The sequence below is a fragment of the Garra rufa genome, chromosome 23 (assembly GCF_049309525.1).
Source record: "Garra rufa chromosome 23, GarRuf1.0, whole genome shotgun sequence".
In the NCBI taxonomy this organism is placed as follows: Eukaryota; Metazoa; Chordata; class Actinopteri; order Cypriniformes; family Cyprinidae; genus Garra; species Garra rufa.
This window is the reverse complement of record NC_133383.1, coordinates 32,184,447-32,209,225: the sequence shown is the minus strand read 5'-3', so window position 1 is coordinate 32,209,225 and position 24,779 is coordinate 32,184,447. Positions and strand designations below refer to the sequence as shown.

The following is a 24,779-nucleotide window of genomic DNA, read 5'->3' as shown; positions in this document are numbered from 1 at the left end:
CAAGTAATGCAAACTACGTAATAATATTACTTTTTCCAAGTAACTAGTAAAGTAACGCAAGAAAATATCTGACTTTTTCAAATAAAAAACGCCAGTTACGTTTTCCCCCCATTTATTGATTAAAAGCTCTCCTGTCCCCATGTTGAGAGAAATTGTGAGTAAAATGTTACTTTAGTTCTAGAATAAATGTGAACATGCATTAATTCATCTCACTCACTAAAAAACAGATACAGTGTTCCTCAACATGAATAAAAACTGTGAAATTCAATGCAAACCTGCAATAATTAAATATGTTAAATAATACAAATATCCTTTATGTATTTAATCCCATTTTATTAACCGATGTCTTTGCTGCCGACCTTCGATGATCCAATTCATCCATACTAATAAGCAAAAATGACTCAAGATAATCTAACATTTGTTTTCCTGTTTTTTTATTGCTGAAGAGTTGACATTTGTTCTTCTGCGGTCTACTGTACAGACGTCAATTTACTTTTCTCTAAGCCTGAGGTTTTTGCTGTGAAAAGGCTTTTACATTTGACAAAAATAGAACTTTTTAAATTAAAAACAAAGAAGCAAGTCCTGCCCAGATTTAAAAAGTAACGCAAAAGTAACGTAACGCACTACTTTTCATAAAAAGTAACTAACGTAATTAGTTACTTTTTTAGGGAGTAACTCATTATTGTAATGCATTGCTTTTAAAAGTAACTGTTTAGCATACATAGGTTTTGATGGTGTAAGAAGTTTTGCTAGCTTGAGCTCCTCTAACAGGTAAATACCGATTGCCTTTGAGAGGATAATATGCTATTTTTTGATATGCTATTGCAGATTGAACTATTAAAGGTTGGGTTTGGTGACTGCTCGCCGTTCGGTTCATTCAAATGAATCAGTTCGGTTCGGAATCAACTCTACGTCAAGATTGACTCACGCGCGCGCGCGTACACACACACACACACACGCACACGCACACACACACACAGAGCAGAGGCGCGAGGCGTGAGCGTGTGCGGCGCAGCGTCGCGTTCACGCTTCTGCAAGAGGAAGCGCTAATATTTCCTTAATTGTTTCAAACTGACAAAGGCGGATCGTTCGGTGTCGGGTCGCTGTCCGCCGTCTGTGAACCGATGTGGATGAGGCGCTAGAATGGGCGAGTTCCGCTGGATTTGACGGTGACAGTGGACATGGATCCCACTTTCTCACTGCAGGGAGACAAAGGTGCGAGTCACATATCATCATCTAATGTCATTCACACAGCGCTCATCTGCCTGTCTAATCCATATGTGATTTTGTGTTTATGTCATTGAGGTCGATGGCTGTTTGTGCAGACTCTTGTCATTTCACTTGTTGATCGATCGTGACTCGAGCAGATACCGCATTGACATGCAGCGCTGATCCACTGATTCCTGCTCATCAATAACGCTCTTATTTCCAGAGAGAAGCAGAGAGTGAGACTGCAGAAGATCACACTAGTTCATGTTCAGTCCATCTGACTGACTGCAGTAAAAGGGTGTCGCCTCAGCACAAGTTCACACGGCTCTCATATGATTCACTATGATCTGCTTCATCAGAATTACAGTCTCTCGACCTGAGAAGCCCTTGCAATTACATCTGACTTCACTCAAATGACAGATATGAGAAGAATTCAGACAGGTCGTTTGATTGCCTTTAACATTTATGAGTGTAAATAGCATCATGATGAATCCTCAAGCAGCAACTTTCACAATAATACTACGTGTGTGTGTGTGTGTGTGTGTGTGTGTGTGTGTGTGTGTGTGTTAACCACAGTCTGCTTTTTATTCTTACTTTGCATGCATAAAATGAACCAGGAAAAAGGGAAGAAGATATATTTATCAGAAAATGTAAAACTTAATAATCTGAACTTAAAAAGCAAGTGTTTGCAGGGATATAAATTAAAATCATAATTACCTTTATGAGGTGAATATGTGTGCAGAATGCTTGTGTTGATCTTCTGTTTTCATGTAAACTGCATTTAAAGTCTTTCTACACTGAACTCGTTTAGTATTTAAACAGATGAAATGTTGATCTGTGCTACTAACAGAGACGCAGTGACTCCTGCGATACTGAACTGAATTACATCTCTCTCTCTCTGCTGCTTCTCCTTACTGCAGTACCATTTGCATGTATTCCCCAATTCCTATAGGAAACCCACTGAAAGTACATATTCTGGACTATCGCATGTTCTGAATCCCTCTCCTGTGTAGGTGCAGATGTAGACTGTCCATTTTGTGACCTATATGAGCCTGCACAGATTTCAAAACTACATTAAATGTGTTTAATATGCATATACTGAACATTAAATATGTTAAATAAGGTTAATATCATCACCACACAAGATAAAAGACCTTGAAATATCTGTTAGAAACGTGTATGTAGCATCAGTCAGGAGTTCATTCAAAATGCAGCGTTGTGAAAACAAGCATCCAAATGCAAATTATAAATATCTAACTCCTAATTTACTGTCAATAAGATCATCAATAAAAGAGTAACTAATTAGATCATGATTATTGTTGTGATAATGTACATTTAATTTAGCTCAAAGGGAATCGATTACGATTCAAAAGGGAATTTGAACAGAGTCGCTGTTTTACGGCTGTTCAGAGTCGACTCGCGATTCATTGAACGAGCCGTGTAACAGAAACTCTGCAATGGACATTACTATCCAGAATATAGTGAAAACACTATATATCAGCACAGTAGCAAAATCGGCAGTTTAAGACATTAACTTGCAAGCACAAAACACAAGATACTTATCTTTTCTAATAAAAATATGATTTTATTGGATAAACCTAACACATACAAACTAATCTAACATAAACACACGCATTCACACAGGTTGCAGAAAGAGAAAGTGAGGAAAGAATGAGTTTAAAGGAATGAAAATATGAAGTCCCAATTTTATAGCAATATGTGTAATTGCTTAGACCTGAACAACCATCAATCACTTAATTAACCCTCGTATTGAGTCTCTCGAAGAGGTTATTAAACTTTATATCAAATGCACCAGTTCAGTGAGAATCTGGAGGTTGTACTTGCGTTGAATTTGTGTTGAAGGAATTCCTTTCGTCGCGTCGTTCCAGAAAGGGGGTTTTCCCGAGGTTGCTGATTGGTTGGTTCTGTGGTCGTTTGTGAAGTCTTGGGCGTTGGCTGAGGATGCGAGTTGTGCGCTGGTTAGAGTTCAGGTCAGCACGGACGTTTGGGTCGCGGCTTGAGGCAAAACTTAACTAGAACACGAAACTCTCAACGCAAAGACATAAAAGAATTAAAGTAAAAGGCAGAAGTGTAACGATCTCCTCATGTTTCCTTTAGAGGAGCAGCTGGCGTGAAGGCCAGAGAGCGTTCATCATGGAACGCTAACAGCAGCGTCGAAACGCGGCGGCACGAAGAAGCGCTGGGAGTGAGAGAGTAAGGGTAAAAGAGCGATTTGGTGGTGTCCTGAGTATTTAAACTCAGCTTTTGGACACATCCCATATGGTGTATTGACCAATTAGATTATTAGAACATTGTCCTAAGTCGAGGTACTGCTGGTTCCTCCTCCCAACCATAAATCACAATGTTATCTGATCCGTCCTGTGGTCCCAATTTTCCCGCTCTTTGCAGAGATAAATTTGGACATGATTTCTATAACAAGACTATAATACATTTTACAAAGAATTGAAATACAGAAACATTTCGAGAATGCAATTTCGAGTTCAGGCATACCAAACACCAATATAAACCATTAAGCTACTCAATAATTATTAAAAAGGACATAAACATAATAGGCAAATGTATGGGTTACAAAGAGGATAGGAAGTTCTGCATAGAAATGATGAGTTGCTCAGAAGTTCTTTTAGCATCATTTTAGGTGCATATATACATCAATAGGCAGTCTTCTGGGCCGTATTGGGAACGTGAGGGTCTGTTCTCTAGGCCGGAAGGTCGAAAGGTTAGGGAAGGAATCTCAGGCTCTGTCCTGAGTGGGGGAGCGTAAAAACCAAAATCTCTAATGATTGTCCTCACGTGATGTTCATGATGTGCATCTCTTTAATCTTGGTTACTTGCCCCAAATTTGACAATCTCCTTCCTTGGGATGTCAACAAGTGTCCTTTTGTGTTAATGTTGCACGTTCCTAGTTGGTTAGGTTTGCTTCTAGCTGGCTGGCGCCAGGGTGTCACATGACACATTTTACAACAGGAGTCTTGTCATGCTGGGTCTCTTGTGGAATTTGGGTCTGTAGAAGCGTTTCAAAACTTCTAATTGAATCGCCTGAATTGTCTGATCCGCGCTGAGATCCTACATTATTAAAATGCAATATAATCTGATATAGTAAGGTGGTTCATTTCTGAAAACTGATTATATAATACAGATTACATGTAATCCATTACTACCCAGCACATTCAACACAAGTGCACTACCTAGTGGACTCTTCTGAGCGTTTAAAGGGTTCATGGATGGCTCAAATCATTGGTCTTTTGACATTCAACAGATGATTGTGCTATAACAACATACTTCAGAACTCAGAATCTCCAGTTTTTTTATTGATACCAAGCTGCCAAAATGACTCATTTTCTTTGTCTGGGTTTTTCTGACATAATGAGGATGAATATATCAAGCATAATACTGTCTGCACACCACAGATCAACTACTGCATTAAAGCCTCTCTGACCCATCTCTGCTGTTAGTGACCTTACATCTGGTTCACTTGGAAGTATGGGCATAATTATTTACGTCAGACTTCTAAGGGCCCTAAGCAACACCCTAAAATGACCAGCTAATATACTGACAAGCATTCAATTACTTTCCAAATGTTTATGCTAACTTACATTTACATTGAATCATTCAGCAGATGGTTTTGTCCACTGATTTTTTTTTTCAATTGATTTTTTCTTGGTGCAGTGCCGACAAGTTTGCCTTGTGGTGTTCTGCATCTCTAATAAGTTCAGGAAATCCAGATCTAAAGTTTTATATCCTGCCGAATAAACAGATTTATGGAATTATGGAAATACAGCATACAAGTAAAACCATGTTTTTTAGCCTATTGCTTACCATTTGAATAACCACAGTTTTCCATCATTAACAAATGAACTACTTGAATGTTAGAAATAATATATTTGATTAAAATGACTATAAATGTTATTAAATAGCCATAGTTTGAAAGGATAATTGCCCTATTCCCACATACATACAATGCAGCACATATGTTATGTAATGTACAAACAAACAAACAAACATCATCTCTTTCGAAAAAACGAATCCCTTCACATACCACACAAGCACAAATCAACCTCAAGTAATACATTTCTACTGTATTTTGTCATGAAAATCCAAATAGAACTTTAGAAGTGATAGTACATATAAAAATACACTAACATTGTATGTAAATCAATCGTAGTACACTTTTAAGCAATGCAGTTATAATACACTTCTGGTACTTTATCAGACTACACTTAATCAATTTAAATGTTAGTGCTAATTAGTGTATTTATATTAAGTGTACTTAAGTAGCACAGTTAGGAAAATGTACTTATAAGTGTTACATTATTAAAATATTTTAAATAAAATCAATTTAGGATAAGGATAAATATATAAAAGTGTACTAACATTGAACTCATTTTTAAATTAATAATACACTAATAAAAGTCCTCTGTATATTTCGTTTACTTTTGCAATTGCACTGAAGTACTGCTAAAGTGAAATATACTTTTGAAATATAAGTTTTGCAAATTTATTTAGCACAAAAAATAAGAAAGTACTACAAATGTACTTGCTGTAATGCCCTTGGACTGTTTGTCTTAGTTTTTCCCAGTGTTTTCCCCCCTTTTTGGACTAATGTTTTGGTTTTTCCCAGTGACAATACAAATACATATTTGTATTCCCATACAAAGCCATTTACTAAAATAAACACTTGTACAATTATACCAGAGGTATTTATTGACATTTTTTGTGCTTTTCTTTTTAATTTATAAAAGATGTAATTGATCAAACCATGCCTGAGACAGTTAAAATCGAGCAACACTGCAGCGTTTAGGTCCATGTAGGGCAAAGAAATGTTTAACCATATACTGCATTTTAAATAATGACAATATTAATTATATTCATTTTTATCTTGTGGGGCAGTGAAAATGCCATCTCACGTCAACAACCCGGATACATGCTGAATTTGAACCAGCTTTACTTCAGGAAACACTTCAGACTGATAAAGGAAGTTGAAGCATGCCACTAAACTAAACTAAAGCATACGCTTTAGGTCACTTTTCTAAGTGGACTTCTATCACTTTTCTGCTTAGGGTTGATAGTTACCTAAAGGGGTCATATGATGTTGCTAAAAAAAAGCATTATTTTGTGTATTTGGTGAAATGCAATGTGTTTATGCAGTTTGAGGTTCAAAAAACATATTATTTTCTGCATACTGTACATTATTGTTGCTCCTCTCTGCCCGCCTTTCTGAAACACTTAGATTTTTGCAAAACAAAGTTGTTGGAAACCGCGGTGTTTTCTGATTGGCCAGCTATCTGGTGCATTGTGATTGGCCGAAAACCTCTTTTATTGAAAAACGAACTGGAATAAAACAATAATTATTAAAAATAAATAATCGTTTTCATAGTCACTACGTTCTCACCCCATGGCGGAAAAATAAAAATAATAAAGACTGCGACCTGAACAGCACCCGCAATAAATCTAGGCTACTGCATCAGTTTAAGACAAAATTATATTTTGTTTTATGTAACACTAGCAATCAAACCAATATACTAGAGCTGATTCATCGGTAAAAGATGGAGATTCAAACACCCACGAGATCTCATTTCTAAATGACAACTATTCCTCATGTCTATTAAACCTTCAAAAAGGTCTTACTGAACATTCGCATCTGCCGCTGACACAGAGAGAGAGAGAGAGAGAGAGCAGTCACCATGTTTAGGTAAGAAACAGCTTCACAAACAGTCTTCAAATACCCATCATTCATATTATCACAGCAATACTGAGATTAAAGCTCATAGTTTGGATATGAATATTGATGTCTATGGTTGAGATCAAAATAGAGCACGTCATCTTTTGAAAGCAACTGGCGCTTCAAATAACGTTTGCATTGTTTGGCCACTAGGTGCAAACAAGTAACTGATAAAAAATGCATTTGTCATTGAATAGAGAGATTGATTCAAAAACGCTGATTCTCCAGTAATGTTTTTATGAGTAAGTCATCCATTAAACCACTTTTTAAATTTTTTTAAATTAGTGTATTAAATATATTATATTTTAAATACATATATTATTGATTAAATGTTTAATAATTCCTTCAAATGAATTAAACACTTCTAAATAGACTGCAGCAATTTCGTCTCACATTATTTTGTTTAGTTTAGAACTGCGGGGAAATCGTGATCTCTACAGATCTGGCCATTAAAAATGTGTCTATTTTCACGCGGCGTGATCACGGATCCCCCTGCAGGCGCTTTCTCAGATTTTTTTAAAACGTTGTTGCGCTTCATATAATATCCACCAGGTGGCGCAAGGAACAACATTCTGTAGCCAAACACCATGGCCAGCTCTAGGGGGCGTTGGTCACAAATACCATTGTTAACAATAGTTCAATGATTCCTCTTTCCTGAAATTATGGTTCCAACCAATAGCAAAAAGATATTCATAAGCAGGTGCAGTTGTATTGTTCTTTTCTTTTCTTTTTTTGTCCTGATGAACATTTATTAGACTGCATTGGAAATAGAAATGTTAATTTCGGTTATTTTATTTTTCCCAACCGACAACTGACGTCGTTAAGTTATTTATTAACCGAAAAGATTATGTTAAATTACAATTAAATTTAAATTGATACGTGGCTGTGACACATTAAAAACAGCTAAATTCGTTTTCAGGGATTAATTGTACACAAGCAAGAAGCAGCAAAAACCTCAGAACGTCACGCGCATCACGCGCAGAGCTTGTGCACACAGAAAAACCCAATAAACCTATATATAATAATAAATAAAATAGGCCCATATCAGTGATGTGCAGGTCAATGTATAAACAACCCGAACCCGACCGACGTTTTCAACTAACCCGCCCGCAACTCGGACCGCAAAATAAAAAAATAAAATACTGTACCCGACCCGCTTCCTGACCCGCATGTTTAATATTTGCGACTGACACCAGCGTTTATATGTGGCTATGCCTTCACTGTCAAACATCATTCGGCATTAATTAGGTAATTTTGTCAAAAGAAATGTTCTTGATTACAAGAAAAATACAGATTGTTCATGTTGTGATTTCATTTGTCTTGCCTTTATACAGATTTAAATAGATTCATTTTCAAAGTAGGCTACTCTAAATGATGTCAGTGATTCTCCGATGTTAATTATGATCAAGAGTTTATTTCGATCTACAGTGTAATAAAAGTTAAGAAAAAGATTAGCCTATAGCCCTAACTATTAGAGACTATAAGCTAATTCCTTTTGTCTTAACTTTTATTCTTCTAAAAATTATCAAAAATATTAAATCAACTTAATAGGCTAGGTTAACGACTTTTCTAATACAAACATAACGAATGCACTTCAAAACGAAGTTTTCATATATAAATTCAGGAATCACGAATATGACAAAATAATATATATATTAATTGTATAGCTATAATAGTTGTATCAAATCAATAAGGAAATTATAGTGCCTTGAATTTATTAAGTAATGCTTAATTTCGTTCGTTTCGCTCTCTGGAAATGTAAAGAAAAAATACAGTTTTTATTCGGAATTCGTTTTTAATCCCTGGTTTTAAACAAGCATATACATGAGATAATTTATATATTATTGCTTGAATAAACGTTAAAAAATAGTGCTAAATGTTATAATTAAGGAAATTAAACAGACCTAGGCGTTTGAAAAGACATAGTGAAATGTGTAATAATTCCAAAAAGAAAGAGAAGCATTGGACATAATCAAAATATTCGAGACATTTATTAGGAATACCATTTTCTTAACAATTAAGATGCTGCATGTGTTTATCCAGTCTAATCCAAGTGTGCGTCTCTCCCTCGACTTTCCCAACAAAAATCCCACCCCTCTCAGAAAATACATAAAACTGACATTACTGAACTATATGCGTTTAAAAGTAGCCTATTAAAATGGTACAATGGCATTGCTCAGTTCAACGTGTTGGAAATCAGAAACCAGTTATTAAAATAATAATAGCCTAATAATAATAATAAATTATAAGTGATTTAGAGCTATCTATTTTTTATTTATTGTGAATCGCTTAACCTAAATAACTTTCTGTATATGCCATTTGCCATATATTTTGCAAATATTGTAAAGGATAATTATGCCAATAAAGTTTTGACTTTATGATTGTATTTATGCCCGTGTGTGACCATAAACGATTTACAAATGGAACTACGTGAATGATTCACTCCTCAATGAAACACTATATAGGTTATCTATTAATTAGACTAAATAAAATGAATATATATATATATGTGTTAAATTCAACCTATAAACTGCATTCCAGTAAAAGTCCCAGCCATATAGCATAATCAAAGCTTTAATGGCATGTCAGCATTTATAATTTAGATTCAGAATGTTAAGAGATCGAAATGAAGGAAAAATAACAAATATAAATGAATAATACAATTATTACGGAAAAAAGAGGATCGGTTAATGGATAAGACTGTAGGATGCATAAAATATTTCTTGCAGGGCTATTTAATTTGAAGTACTTTATGTAATATTTATTCAGGATAAACTTTTGAATGCTCTCTACATTGCGCACAGACAGCATTTGCATATACAGCATTGCCTATTGTTAATATAATAACTTAATATTGTATTAATTTCTATAACAATTAATATAATCATTTCTTAACTCAAAATAAAATATTAATAAACCTATCTCTGATAATCCTGGGTTACTATGGTCACGCAGGTTTGTTTATGCCTAAAACTCGTGGCCACTTACCTCGACAAAATGATCTCATGGCCACGACATAATATGACGTTCCCATGAATTAATATCTCGTGGCAACAATATAATATGACGTTCCCACGAGTTAATATGTCGTGACCACGACTAACATAAGTGAACCGAAGATGTCCCCTCCAGGTCACCGTACAAACGAGTCTTTTAGCTTGCAGCGATGTTTGCTGCCGCTCCAGTTCAGTGAGTTACATGACTGCCCCCTACTGATCATGTCTTTCCTGTGTCAATGTATTTTTTGTGATCCCTCAGAATACTCCAGTGTCAATCGAGACCACTTTCCTTCCCGCGCGCATTTTAAATGGCCAGATCTGTATTTGATCTTTTAAAAACTAAAACTGAAACTAAACTAAAATCTAAATGTGTTCACAAAATGAAACTGAAAACTAACAAAATTGTTAATAAAACTAATAAAAACAAAACTAAATTTTATTGCAAATTTGAAAACTATATTAAAATAAAACTAATTTGAAAAAGCAGAACTATAATAACCTTGGTACTGCATTCTTTAAATATGAAAACGTACTTACAGGCTGCGAGTCAGACGCATCAGACTGTCCTTCAACACTGGAATTGCTCCACTTTATAGCCTTAACCCTTTGTGTTCAGCTGGCATTGTGAGCTGCTCTCCCAGGTTCAGGAAACAGTCCTCCGTCAAATGTGCATCACCCACTCCAATATTTGCCTTGTACTGTTCCGGAACCGTGTTGTAAATATAACCGAACCACTGATTTCTAGTTGGAAGGCCAAACAAAGTACTTGTGCTTTTGCAATGAAACACACTGCTTCTCCACAACATGGCTATGGCTGCAACACTACTGCAGCCGGTGTAAAGTTAGGCCTGTTTTCTTTCCATATACATATGAGCGGTGTTACGCTAATCTACTCTCCCCGTGACGTGGACCAGTGGGGCGTGTTTGAACCAGTCATTTTAGGGAGGTGTGGGTCTTAACTTTTATAATAAATATCTCTTTGGTTTTGAGACTTTAATCTTTGCAACTTTACAGATCTTATATATGATCAAACAGCTTATAATACTCTAAAGACAACAAGAAACTGCATCTTATGACCCCTTTAACGCTGTTCAGTAAGCAAGTTCTAGCGGAGAATTAAATTTCAGTTCAATTCAAGTTTATTTGTATAGCGCTTTTCATGATACAAATCGTTGCAAAGCAGCTGTACAAAAATGTTGGTTTCTACAATATAGTTACTAGTGGTGACTACTGTATGTGACCCTGGACCACAAAACCAGTCATAAGGTTAAATTTTACAAAACGGAGATATATACATCATATGAAAGCTCAATAAAAAAGCTTTCTATTGATGTATGGTTTGTTAGGATAGGACAATATTTGGCTGAGATACATCTATTTGAAAATCTGAAATCTAAGGGTGCAAAAAATCAAAATACTGAGAAAATCACCTTTAAAGTTGTCCACATTAAGTTCTTAGCAATGCATATTACTAATCAAAAATTACATTTTGATAGGTTTACAGTAGGAATTTTACAAAATATCTTCATGGAACATGATCTTTACTTAATTTCCTAATGATATTTGACATAAAAGAAAATAATTTTGACCCATACAATGTATTTTTGGCTATTGCTACAAATATACCCCAGCGACTTAAGACTGGTTTTGTGGTCCAGGGTCACGTATGTCAAGTCGGTGTACATATGGCATGGATGTATGTTAGAATCAGTATCAAACAGATGATGAACACTAATAGTAATGATTATGTGTTGCAATCAAACTTGTAGCAAAATTGTTGTTTCAAGACTGGCATCATCTGAGGTCCTCTGAGGGGTTGGCATCATCTCTTCTTCTGAATCCAGACTGAATCTTGTGTAATTCTTAGTTACCACGGGGTGTTCATCCTGTGACAGAAACAGAGAAACAAATAGAGAAATAATTAGAGTAGCTGCTGTTCCAACTAATGATTTTGGTTGCTGTCTAATGGAAGAGCCAGATGTGATCATTCCGTGTGTGTGTGTGTGTGTGTGTGTGTGTGTGTGTGTGTGTAGATGAGGTCCGTGTGGAGGATGCGGGTCTCCTGCGCGTGAGGATGCGCGAGCGTCTGCTGTGGGACGAGCCGCTGCAGATCTCCTGGCTGATGGAGGCCGAGCCGTTCACCTCCTCTCTCCAGACGGGGGGTCCTGTGGCGGGCGCCGGCATGACCCTGGAGCAGAAGACCACCTTTGCCTTCGTCATCTTCCTCTTCGTCTTCCTCTGCATGCTGATCGTGCGCTGCTTCCGGATCCTGCTGGACCCGTACCGCAGCATGCCCACCTCCACCTGGGCCGACGGTCTGGACGGCCTGGAGAAGGGCCAGTTCGACTACACGCTGGCCTAGAGACACGCGCACGGAGCGCTGGATGTCCTCAAGTCATACTCGCATACGTGACACTGTGTAGAAATCTTGCGAAGCTTGTCGAAAGACGACTAACACACACACACTGCGCTCACTGCCATCCACACATACACCAGATGTTGTTTGAGAAAACCAGTGTGTAGGACGAAGGGATCTTGAGCTCTTATTAGCGCTGAGACACAGGGTAGCCCTCTTTTATATCCTCCCGAAAACACAGCCCTCGTTTCCTCGTGTATCTGTGCTGTCCTTAACTGCCAAGTACAAAGCTCTTTCTAAGACCGTTTATAAGCACTTCATAAACACTTAAGACGCTTTTGTCGAAATAGCCTTAAAAAACGTGCACTGCAATCGGCCACCGTCAAAGTTTACATGATTCATTCCTGGCAATTACTGCAGTGCTTCTGCTCACATCCTGGGCCTTTGTAGAAACCTCTCGCTGATGTGAATACGCAGATTCAATGTGTGCAACGTGTCCATCTGAGAGCGCATTCGTGGTAGAAGCCGCAGGATTTGTCAGCCTTAGCACAATTAACACTTTGATCTTAGATCACGTCTCTACCTGTGTGTTCGTAGGCTGTAGTTTCGTAAGCCTTAACCCCTGAAGCTGCCATCAGGAGAAGCATCTCGCGACCCGTTTGAGCCTTTGAGCCGAACGCTGATCTCGAAAACTAATGTTGTGAGAGCTGATCGTCACATACCGATACCGATGTGAACGCTCCTCTGTCCTCTTCATCGTACCTGCTGTCACTGTGAAAGACCAGCTTCAGAGCGCTTCGTAAAAGTGTCGTGATTTAACAATCGTTCAAATGCTGATCGCTGCTCGTGTTTGAAAGACTGTGAACAGTGAACAGGTTTTCATCGTTCCTCATGAAGCGCTGCTGCTCTTTAGATGATATAAAGCACTAACAGCTCTGTCTGTGAGATTCAGTACAGTACATGGAGCCTCAAATCAATGACAATTCATATTTAGACCTTCATACTGTTTAGAAATACAAATGTCTGTGCTGTAAAACTGAGGAATGATAGAACTAGGAAACACTATATTCAAACACGATGGTTCTGAATTATGATGCTTTGTTTGAATAGTGTCACAACCTCATTTATGTTTCAAAGAGATACTAATAAAACATTTCCAAAGCTGTAAAAATGTCATTTTGACATGTCTTCAGCGTGTCTGTACACTATAACATCGCTAGGATGATTAAAAACATAAGGTCTGTGGTGAACACAAGCTCAAGATTGTCTCATGTTTTACTACTACTTCATCAAATACGCAAGTTATTGTAGTTGTGGGATTTTTTTTTATTTTTTTTTTTTACTAAAAAGTGTCTAAATGAGACTACAGAGGTTTTCTGGCACATTAAACCTAACCACAGTAAACGTATCCATTCACTATTATTACATGATCACCCTATTCTAACTCAAACATGTTTCTAATTAAAGAGTTGTTGAAGCTGATCGCTGGTGACATTTATCTGACCATAGCCTACATTAAGCTTTATACTTCTGCTGTATTTAGGATTCAAAATGCACAAAAGTTTTGTATTTTTGGTGAAAATGATCATGATGAAACATGTAAGAATCATAAGCTTCTGTTATGTTAAAGTCAGATATTTGTTTTTGACTCTCCATATTTTTAAAAAAATTTTAAATTGATATTTATGCATTATCAGCTGAATAATATGTTTTTCATTGATGTATGGTTTGTTAGGATAGGGCAATATTTGGTCGAGATACAACTATTTAAAAACCTGGAATCTGAGGGTGCAAGAAAATCGAAATATTGAGAAAATCGCCTTTGAATTTGTCCAAATGAAGTTCTTACCAATGCATATTACCCATCAAAAAATATATTGATATATATTGATATATTTATGGTAGGAAATGAACAAAATATCTTCATGAAACATGATCTTAATATCCTAATGATTTTTGGCATAAAAGAAAAAATGGATCATTTTGACCCATACAATGTATTGTTGGCTATTGCTACAAATATAAGGGCACAGACAGAGTTTATACAAAGAGCGGCATGTTTCAGCACACTCATATAAATGAACTATCCCATCTGTTTATTTATTACAGTGACCTGACTGACATGAAATAAAGTGTCTTCAGAACTGAGATGCATGCTGGATGCTATAGCCACTGAACTACTGAATCACAGATGCTCTTCTCTTCATTATTATGTCTTCTTTACATCATGTCGCTGCCAGTTATCAAGATCATCTTTCACTGTTTGTCCACTGAAAGTCAATCAGGGGGGTAAGTTGAGCCACCCCTATATCTGCAACTGTACACTTTTACTGCCATGTGAGCATGTGTTTAGGAGTCACACATCATTTCTGGCAGACTGTGAAAAGGAGAAACACATGGGAGGCCATATTTATCATATGTAAACATATTCTTTGTAGTTTATTTGATAGGGACAGTGCACCAAATCCTTACTTTTCATCACACTATAATCAAATATATCTTTCCACCTGTAGTCCCTAATGGTCTGTTCAACACTGCAGAAAAGTCCCCATGCCAGGAATCTTTTGACTAAAATGTTTTTTGAGTGTCATTCATTCTAATTCTGTCTGGTTTTATTTTAAGTTATCTTCAAGAAAATAAATATGTAAATATGTGACTGTTTGTAAAATTAAATTTGATTCTTAAGTGAGTCTTAAGTTATCTTACCCCACTCAGTGTATTAAAACATATTTATCCAAGTGTTCTTATGATAATGGTATACTTATGTGTAGAGAAGTGACATCCAATTGGTTTCTAAGTTTATTAAATAGATAAAACAGACTGTTATGATCAGTGTTGGGGGAAACACATTACAAGTAACGCAAGTTACGTAATAATATTAGTTTTTCCAAGTAACTAGTAAAGTAACGCATTACTTTTTAATTGACCAGAAAATATCTGAGTTACTTTCCCCACATTTATTGATTAAAAGCTCTCCTGTCTCCTTGTTGAGAGAAATTGTGAGTAAGATGTTCCTTTAGTTCTAGAATAAATGTGAACATGCATTAATTCATCTCACTCACTAAAAAACAGATACAGTGTTCTTCAAAATGAATAAAAACAGTGACATTCAACGCAAACCTGCAAAAATTAAATATTTTCAATAATATGTAGCCTGTGGATTTGGGGTGCTCTCTTTTCCTTCTCTTCTCCCTTTTTCTCTGCCTCTCGCTCACTTTTGCTTTTTCCCGTATTGTTACGTCACCTAATGTGGGTGGGAGAGGTTGGCAATTAACCGTAGGCAGGTGTATAGGCACCTGGGGTCCTCATGCCGGTAGCCATTCATTGTAGCTAGCTACGGACGCGTTGGAGTGCAGCAGTGTTCCTGGGTGCTGTTTGTTGTGCAAGGTATGTCCAAATTATCGTTTGTTGTATGACTATAATGGTTATTTGGGTTCAGTGCACTAAGGGAGGTTTTAATGTTTTCTTGATGGGTTAAGGTGTTACCGAGCGATCGCCAACGGCGCTACTGTTTTGTGTGTGTGTATACGTTTCCAAAACACGTTGGGAGTGTCTAAAGTGACAAGCGTAGAGAAGGTACCCTTTTAAATCTCTGTTTTAGCGTATCTCTGTCGGTTTATTATGTGAATTGTAATGAGGCTCCGTTGTTATGTTTGCCAGCGTCCAGTGACCCTGGTGAATGCGTGAAGCACGGAACACTGTCTACTCACCCAATCGCTAGCTTGCAAAAAGGTATGTTATGGCTTTAAATTATAATGTGTTTGATAAAAAGCAAAACTTGTAACAAAGTTATGTGCTTCATGGTCTTTGCTGAAAGAAGTAATGGTAGGAGGTTTTTCTTCCAGTAAATCTACCGGCTTACGTCTGGTTAGGATTTAACAGTATTTAATTTATGGGTCTTGTGTTTGCTGTGTGTGCGCGTGTATTTAGTAGCTATATGTAAATAGACTGACTGATTATGACTTTTAGGCGCACAGAGCACTCAACTGGGTCTCTTGTTTCTTTTTTGTTTGTTTGTTTGTTTTTTATAGAGGCTACAGCAATCAGATTGTCGGCTGCTGTTCTCTTAAATGTGTTTGAATGTGTATGTATGTGCAGGTGCTGCTTCTTAGATACTTTTTCGTTTGGTTTATTGACTTATTGTTGTTTTTTCTTTTACCACTAGCCGGCGGGCTGTCAAAGATGTGTGTCTAGTGTACTGATTGTGGCCACTGGCTAGTGGTTTCTTCTTTTTGTCTGTCTTCCCTCCCACCTTTTCCTACTAATAGCCTAATGTGGATTGGGCCCATAGGATAGATTAGCCTACCAGGCTCTAGTTTGGTTTCCTTAGAGTGTTTTCACCCATTTGGAACCGATGTGTGCAGTGTAATGCTGTGAAGTGTGCATCTGGTGTAATAGCTCCACTAGCAATGTTGTCGTGGTGTGTAAGCTGAGTTTGTAGTGTTTGTTCTACTCTAAAGTGGTGTGCCTTAGCTCACGTGTGGTATTGAAACCTAGGCCTGTTTAAGCTTACATTCTGGTGACTCACTCTACTATGGCTTATCCCTGTTAAATGATGAATTTGTGTGTTATTTATTAACTATCTAAAGCGACTTATTTTTAACTAAGATAAAATAAACATTGTATCTTTTTACTTTGCTAAACCAAGCCTGTGCGTGTTTCTTTATAACAGAGTCCCCTTGCTCTTCCAGTCTTGTCCAAGGGGTGGCGTAGTCAACTCTGCCATCGCCCCACTAGGGGGGGGCAACAAATACAAATATCCTTTATGTATTTAATCACATTTTATTAACCTTCGATGATCCAATTCATCCATACTAATAAGCAAAAATGACTCAAGATAATCTAACATTTGTTTTCCTCTTTTTTTATTGCTGAAGAGTTGGACTTTGTTCTTCTGCGGTCTACTGTAGAGACGGAGATTTACTTTTCTCTAAGCCTGAGGCTTTTGCTGTAAAAAGGCTTTTACTTTTGACAAAAATAGAACTTTTTATATTAAAAACAAACAAGCAAGCCCTGCCCAGATTTAAAAAGTAAAATTTTATCAACACAAATGTTGGTTTATAACGGGATGTTAATGGGTTGATGAAATGCTTGTGTGTGTGTGTGTGTGTGTGTGTGTGTGTGTGTGTGTGTGTGTCTACAGAACACAAGAGGGCAGCAGTGGTCCTCCAGGACACACACTGATGATGATGATGATGATGATGATGATGGTGGTGGTGTCTTCTGAAGAACTGCCATGGTTCAGCGATTCTAGTCTCATGTCATTCAGCATCTGTTTTCATTTCAGATTTTCTGGGTTAATAGAAAAACACCATTTACCTTACCACTGCTGGAAAGCAATAGCGTAGTATATTTGTTCACATTAACAGACCAGGCTGATTTGGACATTTTGCACATCCACATTTATTAAACAACTTCAGCAATGGTTGTGCTATGTGCACTTACTTCTGTAGTTACTTTAGATAAAACCGCCTGCTAAATGCATTCATGTAAATGATTCAATGCAATAGAACAGAACAGATGTTTGGAGAATAGATGGAGGATGATGCTTCGAACTAACTATGGAGTTTTTCACAGCTTCTCCAACCTACAGCTGGACCAGAGAGACAAGAAAAGAAATTCAAGACATTATAGTTGAACATGTGTTCATGTTATTCCATCAAAAGTTTCCTCATTATCTGTGTTTGCTTGGTGTGTGTGTGTGTGTGTGTGTGTGTGTGTGTGTGCTAATTGTTTCTCATGGGGACGTCTGTAATAATATTAGCATTGCACGTCAGTGATAAAACTGATTACTGACGCTGGCAGAGAGATCTCTGTGAGCCCTCATGTGTGTTCAGATTTAACAAAAGCATAATCATATCCTATTTATTATTTGATTATGTAGATGCTATTGAAAAAATGTTTAAATGGTATTAATGGTTTTCTGTCCTGCGTTTTATCTTTTATCATTTCAAAAATGTGAAATCAGCAAAAAATAATCCGGTTCGCATTTGACCTGGCTACTTGTTCAACTAGTAAAACCATTATATAATATAAATGCATATAATAGAATATTTTAAACATGTATTACCACAGTTAAATTTGAAACGCTGATGTGATTTTCTAGTGTTGTTTCATTTCCTAATAGCTCCCACTCGCTGTAGCGTAGCGCTGACGTAATATTATTCTGATAAACACTTTCCAGCATTTCAACTATAAGAGTTTCTATATTTAAAACGCTGCACGTAAACAGTTACTGTACGCTGCTGGCCGGTGATCGGAAACAACGACTTTTGGATTGAACTCAATTAAATCACCACAAACAGTGGGCAAATCTGACAGAAATTTTGATGCAGGCAGTGGGAGGAAAAAAACATTCTGAATTGCGGCAGCAATAAAATCGCAGACTAACCTCTGTTCAGATGAGCAGTTACTGTGTGAACAGGGCTTTTGTCTGATCATGATCTGATCCGCATCTCAGCAGCTGTGTTTGTGCGTCCACAGGCCTGTCCTGCAGAGTCTCCTTAATTAAACACACCTCCTGAAAACTGTGGCAGCTGACCATAGTGCAATACAGCATCCGCTCATACAATATACAGCCCCTGTCAAACTCAGACTGCAGGTCTACAACTCATGATTTTAGTATCAAACTGACAGAGGCATCTCTAACTTCTCACTGGATTTTTCAATATTTGCAAAAGGAATACCAACATTACTGTAATGACATACTGCAGCAAACCATACTAATAACCAAAACTAAATGGTTCAGTGCAGCGTCTGCTGTAAGATGCTGAATCTGACACACAGTTAGACTTTGTCTTGCAGTACAGAACAACAGTCTGTAACAGGGGTAACCTTTCCCTAATCACTTCAGTCCCAGAGTTTTATTGATCACTAGCATTTGCATCTGAATGTTGACTTTAGCAGCGGGCCGTCGGCTCTACGAGAGCTTGTAAATTCCAGCCCGCCGCTGTGTGTCTCACAGAGAGCTGTAGGTCAGAGTCTTCCCTCGCTAGACTCAACTCTCAAACGCAAACCAGGCAACACAGAGCACGAGGGATAGGGAATCACGGGGAGTTTAACTAGTCGTCACAGAGACATGTTAAATGACATTATTAAACAAAGATTATGGTAAGAGATTTCATCATTTGACTCTTTTAGACACAGGGACTCATTAAAGAGTTAAAATCCTTTCCTGAATAGCATCAAATGTGTTCATCTGATTGATGTCTGTTATTCGGTTCTTTTCATTCAGGCGACATATATACTCTAGGCTACATCATCTTATTTTGACTTAATGTGACAACTTTTACATATTACACATTCCACATGATTGAACTTTGTCATGTTCCTAGAGTTTGTTGTGTGTTCTGTACAAGCTACTAAATTTACTCTCAGGTTCACTCCTAAAAATAAAGGTGCTTTAAAAGGTTCTTCACAGCGACGCCATAGAACAACCATTTTTGGTTCCACAAAGAACCGTCTCTTTCTTTCCCTTTTATAATCTGAAGAACCTTCTTTCGCCACAAAGAAATTTTGTGAAACAGAAAGGTTCTTCGGATGTTAAAGGTTCTTTATGGAACCATTTAAACAAAAAAGGTTGTTCTATGGCATCGTGAAGCACCTTTATTTTTAAGAGAGTATCTGCTGCAAGACTTTCAAAACTAACAGAATTCAGAACAGCATGCTACTCGTAACTATTGTCACGTAACGATATACTGGACTGCAAAACACAGGAAGTGTAGTGCGCTATATTGCAGTCAAACCAGTGTGATATCTGACTAAACTTTGAAAAAGAGAAGTGTGTAGTGAATGAGCATCTAGAACATACTAACACCTTCAGCTGCTCAAAACCTCATGTCATCTCACAGTGTTGATTAAGGTCATTGTTTGTTTAGTTAGTTTATCCTTCCTTGCATTTCCCTAGTCTTGGAAATAGAAAATTATAACAGCAATAATAATTTTACATTTGAAATATTGGAACTAGATAATAATAAACACAAGTGAAGAAGAAACCGAAACAACAGATGCTTCCAGATGTAATCTAACACAATCATCAGACATAAAACAGCATCAAAACCACAGATATGGACAACTGTGGAACGTTATGGAATAAAATGTCCACCCATGAAGAGGAAATAATGACTGTCAAGCTTTGGGCTGTTGATCAACTCCATCTACATTTGGATTATCATCAATAGGCTTTTATTTTAGCTTTTTGTTCAAAATGTTGTTTATTTATTTTTTATTTATTATTTATGAAACTTACCCACATTCAAGTGTTTATAAAAAACAACGCATGAAGCTGGAATAAAATGTTTGTTTACAAGCAGATCCCCTGTTCTTTCTTTTGATGTTTTGTTCAGATATTCATGTAACAAAATATATACAAATGATACCTAAATAGGGACATAGTAGTATACTTAAAGTATGATGTAAAGTTCACTTAAAGAAAACTTATGAGTATACTTGCAGTATAAAACTACTAAACTAGTAGTTTACTGAGACTATACTTCAAAATCTAAAAATAGTATTTAGTTAGTAAACTATCAGTATACCTATAAGCTCACTTTTAGTATACTTGCAGTACAAACTGAAAACATAGATGTAAACTAGGTGTGTACTCAAGTTTACTACGGTTATACTTAAAGTATACTTTTATATACTAAAGTGGGCCAATTTAGTCCCAAGGAGTATTGAAATATTTGTATACTTACTACATAAAGTATACTTAAAAATATACTTGAACTTCACTTAAGAAGACCTAATAAAATAAACTTGAAGTATACTTCTTTTTGGTAAGGGTAATTTCACCAGTACACTACAGGATCAGTATTCAGTCTGTCAGAGTGAGCTGTGTTTGCTATTTTAGGCCTAGTTTAGGAAATGCTGTGTTTTTAACATATCTGCCTTGGTAACAAAAGAAGACCTTTGTCCCAGGATGAAACCCACTACAGGACAACCAATGGCCCTCGGATTGCATTAAATTAAATTTAGCGGAGCACTGAAGCGCACAGATGACCCTCATGAAGGAATACGCCGCCAGAGCTTCACGGCACACCACCCAACGGAAACCAGCAGAAGGAAGCAGAAGTCAAACAGGAAGTGCTGAAGGCCTGAGGGAACCGTGCTTCAGCAAAACATCTCCAACAGAGACGTCAGACGGATCAACTGGCAAAGAGGATCAGGAGGAGTTTTCGACAAACCACACCACACCAGCTCACACACCTGAACACAAACACATTAGACATGCCATAGCTGAGGAAAACAGGAGTACAGCACCAATGATCTCTGACACCAGCACCGCTAGACTAAACTTTCTTCATTATTCAGGGCAACACTTTATTTAGACGGTCCCTTTTGAACAGTCTGTTGACAATAAGGAACACTGCACTCATTAGAGTATTAGTAGCATGTCTTCTTAATATCTGCTCTTTATTGTGATGGTCTCCCAACAGACACTCTACTAACTATAAGTAACTTAACATGTCAACTTAATCTAACCCTAACCCCACCAGTCTACTAATACTCTACTAACGCTCTAGTGAGAGCTATATGTAGCTGCAATGTTACTTATAGTCAACAGAATGTGTTGAAGGGACCATCAAAATAAAGTGAGTTTATATCAGTTTATACGGCACTAACATCTGGAGCTGTCCAGCACTGGATCACAATTTTAGCATTTCCGGTTCCATTGTCCAAAAGTCAAAGGGGTTTTGAAGGCTTTTTGGTGAAGTGCCTGAAATAAAACTGAGAGATGTGTTGAAGCTGAGGTCACGACTGTGATGTAGTTTGTTTTTAGCTAAATAAAATATGCATTATTAAAAGATTATGAAGATGAACAAAACATCTAAGAATGATATAGCTTTTGTTGGTTAGAGATTATTTTCTCTGGAAAATCCAAATCCTGTTGGGTTTTTGCGAAGGGAAGCAGGGGGATGTGAGCGCTCTATACACATGAGCTTCAAGAGGACTGTGGTTTATATCGACATATTCCCAGCAGTAGATGAGTCATGTTAGTGTGTACATACAGTCACAGAGGACTTCACATCTGTGCACATGATTTTCTAATAAACACCTATAAACTACTCTCCTGTCTTCATAAACATGATTTGTTCCCTCAGTAAAACAGCTTTGGAATTTGAACCTCAAAGGTTATAGTTCACCCAGAAATGACAATCACCCCTTGATGTACTCACCCTCATGCCGACCTGGATGTATATGCAGGGCCATTAATAAAGGCCTTCTGAAGCTAAGCGGTGTAGGAAGTCGGACCCGGGCCCATATGCAAAAGATGCGTAGGTGCCACCAATCATTATGGGCTCCAACTCGGTTAACTTGTTGTTTTTTACGTTTCATTTACGGTATAAATGCTTGCAAATAATGTTTAACGTTTTCAAGTCCATTCATTATTTGTAGCATACAACTCTCAGCCTACAGATTCTGTAAGTTTGATGATAAAATACAAACAATAAATGTGTTTTTACACTCTTTAATTTGTAGTGAAATAACTGTATGTGCCTCAGATCAAGCAGCATTTGAATCAATCATCTTTTCCTTTTTAATATTTGCAGCACGAAATTAACAAATATTTGAATGCATGTTAAAAAAAATTATAAACACGATATCTCATGAAAGAAAAGTCAATAAAACATCTTGTGAATAAGTCATAATAATAGTAAAATAACATTTAGTCTACCTCAGGAAAGCCAACAAGCCTATAACTTGGCCAACATTGTTTTATTTTCCTCATGAATCAGCCAGGTAACTGAGTTGAAGCCTATGTTTTTATTGCCGTTTTTCATGTTAAATGTGAGGACAGGTTTGATGCCACAGACTTGTTTTTTGGGCGGAGTACAGATTAACTTTAGGCAATATCATTGCAGTTCTGAATGATGTATTACTCTTACCTTTATGAGCAAAAATGATGGCGTATTTTAAGTTTCACCGTTATTAAGAAAAAAATGCAAGGGATCGCGCTTTAGCTTCCATGTCCTGCAAAACGTGCCTTAGCTTCCAGTCTCCACACAACAGCGCGCATAGGTTAAGGTTTAAATTAATATTGTGAAATGCATCACGTGATTTATGTCTATAGATTTTATTTTAGGCAAGGATGCAGTTAATTGGGCTTCACAATCATAAACCCCATTCAGCTCCTTTATAAAGCTGGGAAGAGCCAGCACATTTATCATTAGAACTCTGATTATATTCGTCTGAAAGAGGAAAGTCATACAGTCATATACTAGGATGGCTTGAGAGTGAGTAAATCATGGGGTAATGTTCATTTTTGGATGAACTATCCCTTTAAGATTTCCCCTTTGCATTCCTGTCAAACGTAACTCAATGCTAAATGTTCCGCAGGTGGAACACTGGAACCAACCCTGTCTTTAAGTCTGTTTATGGAAGAGCACTGAAAATGTTAACACTTTTCCCTAAACACCTTTGATATGTGACTTCAGTGTCACCGTCATACATCAATGCCAACACCAAGTTAGAAAAATACTGCTAAGATTTTTACATAGAAAAACCTTCTTAATGTGCAACCTTGTTAGGAAAGTTTATTAGAAATATATTGTTGTTGAGATTTCTAAACTAACAATATGGTTTACAAGCCTTCATAAAGCCTTTATGAATCTGTGAAGACAAATGTCAAGTTCGTGAATCTGTGGGCATGAATAGTTCTGAAATCTGTGAAACAGATGATCACACTACAAAAAAAATGCTTTTCTTACTTAGATTTGTTGTCTTATTTCCAGCCAAAATATCTAAACATTCTTAAATCAAGAAGGATTTTCTAGACTAATAAAAATTATTGTCTTGTTTTCAGAAAAACAAAGTATGTGCGTTTTTGCTTAGAACAAGCAAAATAATCTGGCAATGGAGTAAGAAAAATAATCTTGTTTTCTGTTTTCTGTTTGAAATAAGATTATTTTGCTTACCCCATTTTCAGATTATTTAGCTTGTTCTAAGCAAAAACTCACTGGTTAGACAAACCAAACTTCTCTTGGATTGTGAATTGATTATGTAGAGAAAACAAGCAAAGTACACTCCTGTTACGGCACAGTACAGTTGAGCGGAAATAACTGAGCTGCCTTGTCTAAGACGTAATCTGTGCATAAGGTCAGTTGTGTGACAGGTAGAACTTACTGTACGGCACGTCACATTAATTTCAGTGGTTTCTGGCGTAGCAGACAGTGATTGCCTGTAGTACAGCTCTGCCAGCACTTCTACAGCCGCTTTACAGCAAGACTCCAGCGATAGTGAAGAAAGCCTAACGCTGCCAAGACCAGACGCTGATTTCTGATGGATGTCTTCACTACACTTCGCTGCTTTTGTGGGAAAACAGCTAATCATTTAATGAAACAACCACCTAAACACGACTGGTACCAAACTATTTGCTGTTTTATAAGTCACAGACAATTTTGTGACAGCTAATATTTGGTATACAGCACTCATATGTGGAGGAGACCCTGGACCACAAAACCAGTCATAAGTC

At 37.0% G+C, this 24,779-nt stretch overlaps 1 protein-coding gene across 1 annotated transcript; it reads left to right on the top strand.

Moving 5' to 3' along the window:
• The first annotated feature begins 977 nt into the window (after positions 1-977).
• Positions 978-13,543, top strand: ctxn3 (cortexin 3). The gene is made up of 2 exons (XM_073830093.1): positions 978-1,215; positions 11,982-13,543. The coding sequence occupies exons 1-2, from the start codon at positions 1,182-1,184 to the stop codon at positions 12,308-12,310; spliced, it is 363 nt and encodes a 120-aa protein (XP_073686194.1). The 5' UTR covers positions 978-1,181; the 3' UTR covers positions 12,311-13,543.
• The last annotated feature ends 11,236 nt before the right edge of the window (positions 13,544-24,779 follow it).

Excerpts from the sequence above, each read along its gene's own strand:
- ctxn3 (XM_073830093.1), top strand. The coding sequence starts at position 1,182 with ATGGATCCCACTTTCTCACTGCAGGGAGACAAAG. Across the intron at positions 1,216-11,981 it reads CTCACTGCAGGGAGACAAAG|ATGAGGTCCGTGTGGAGGAT; the intron begins GTGCGAGTCACA and ends GTGTGTGTGTAG.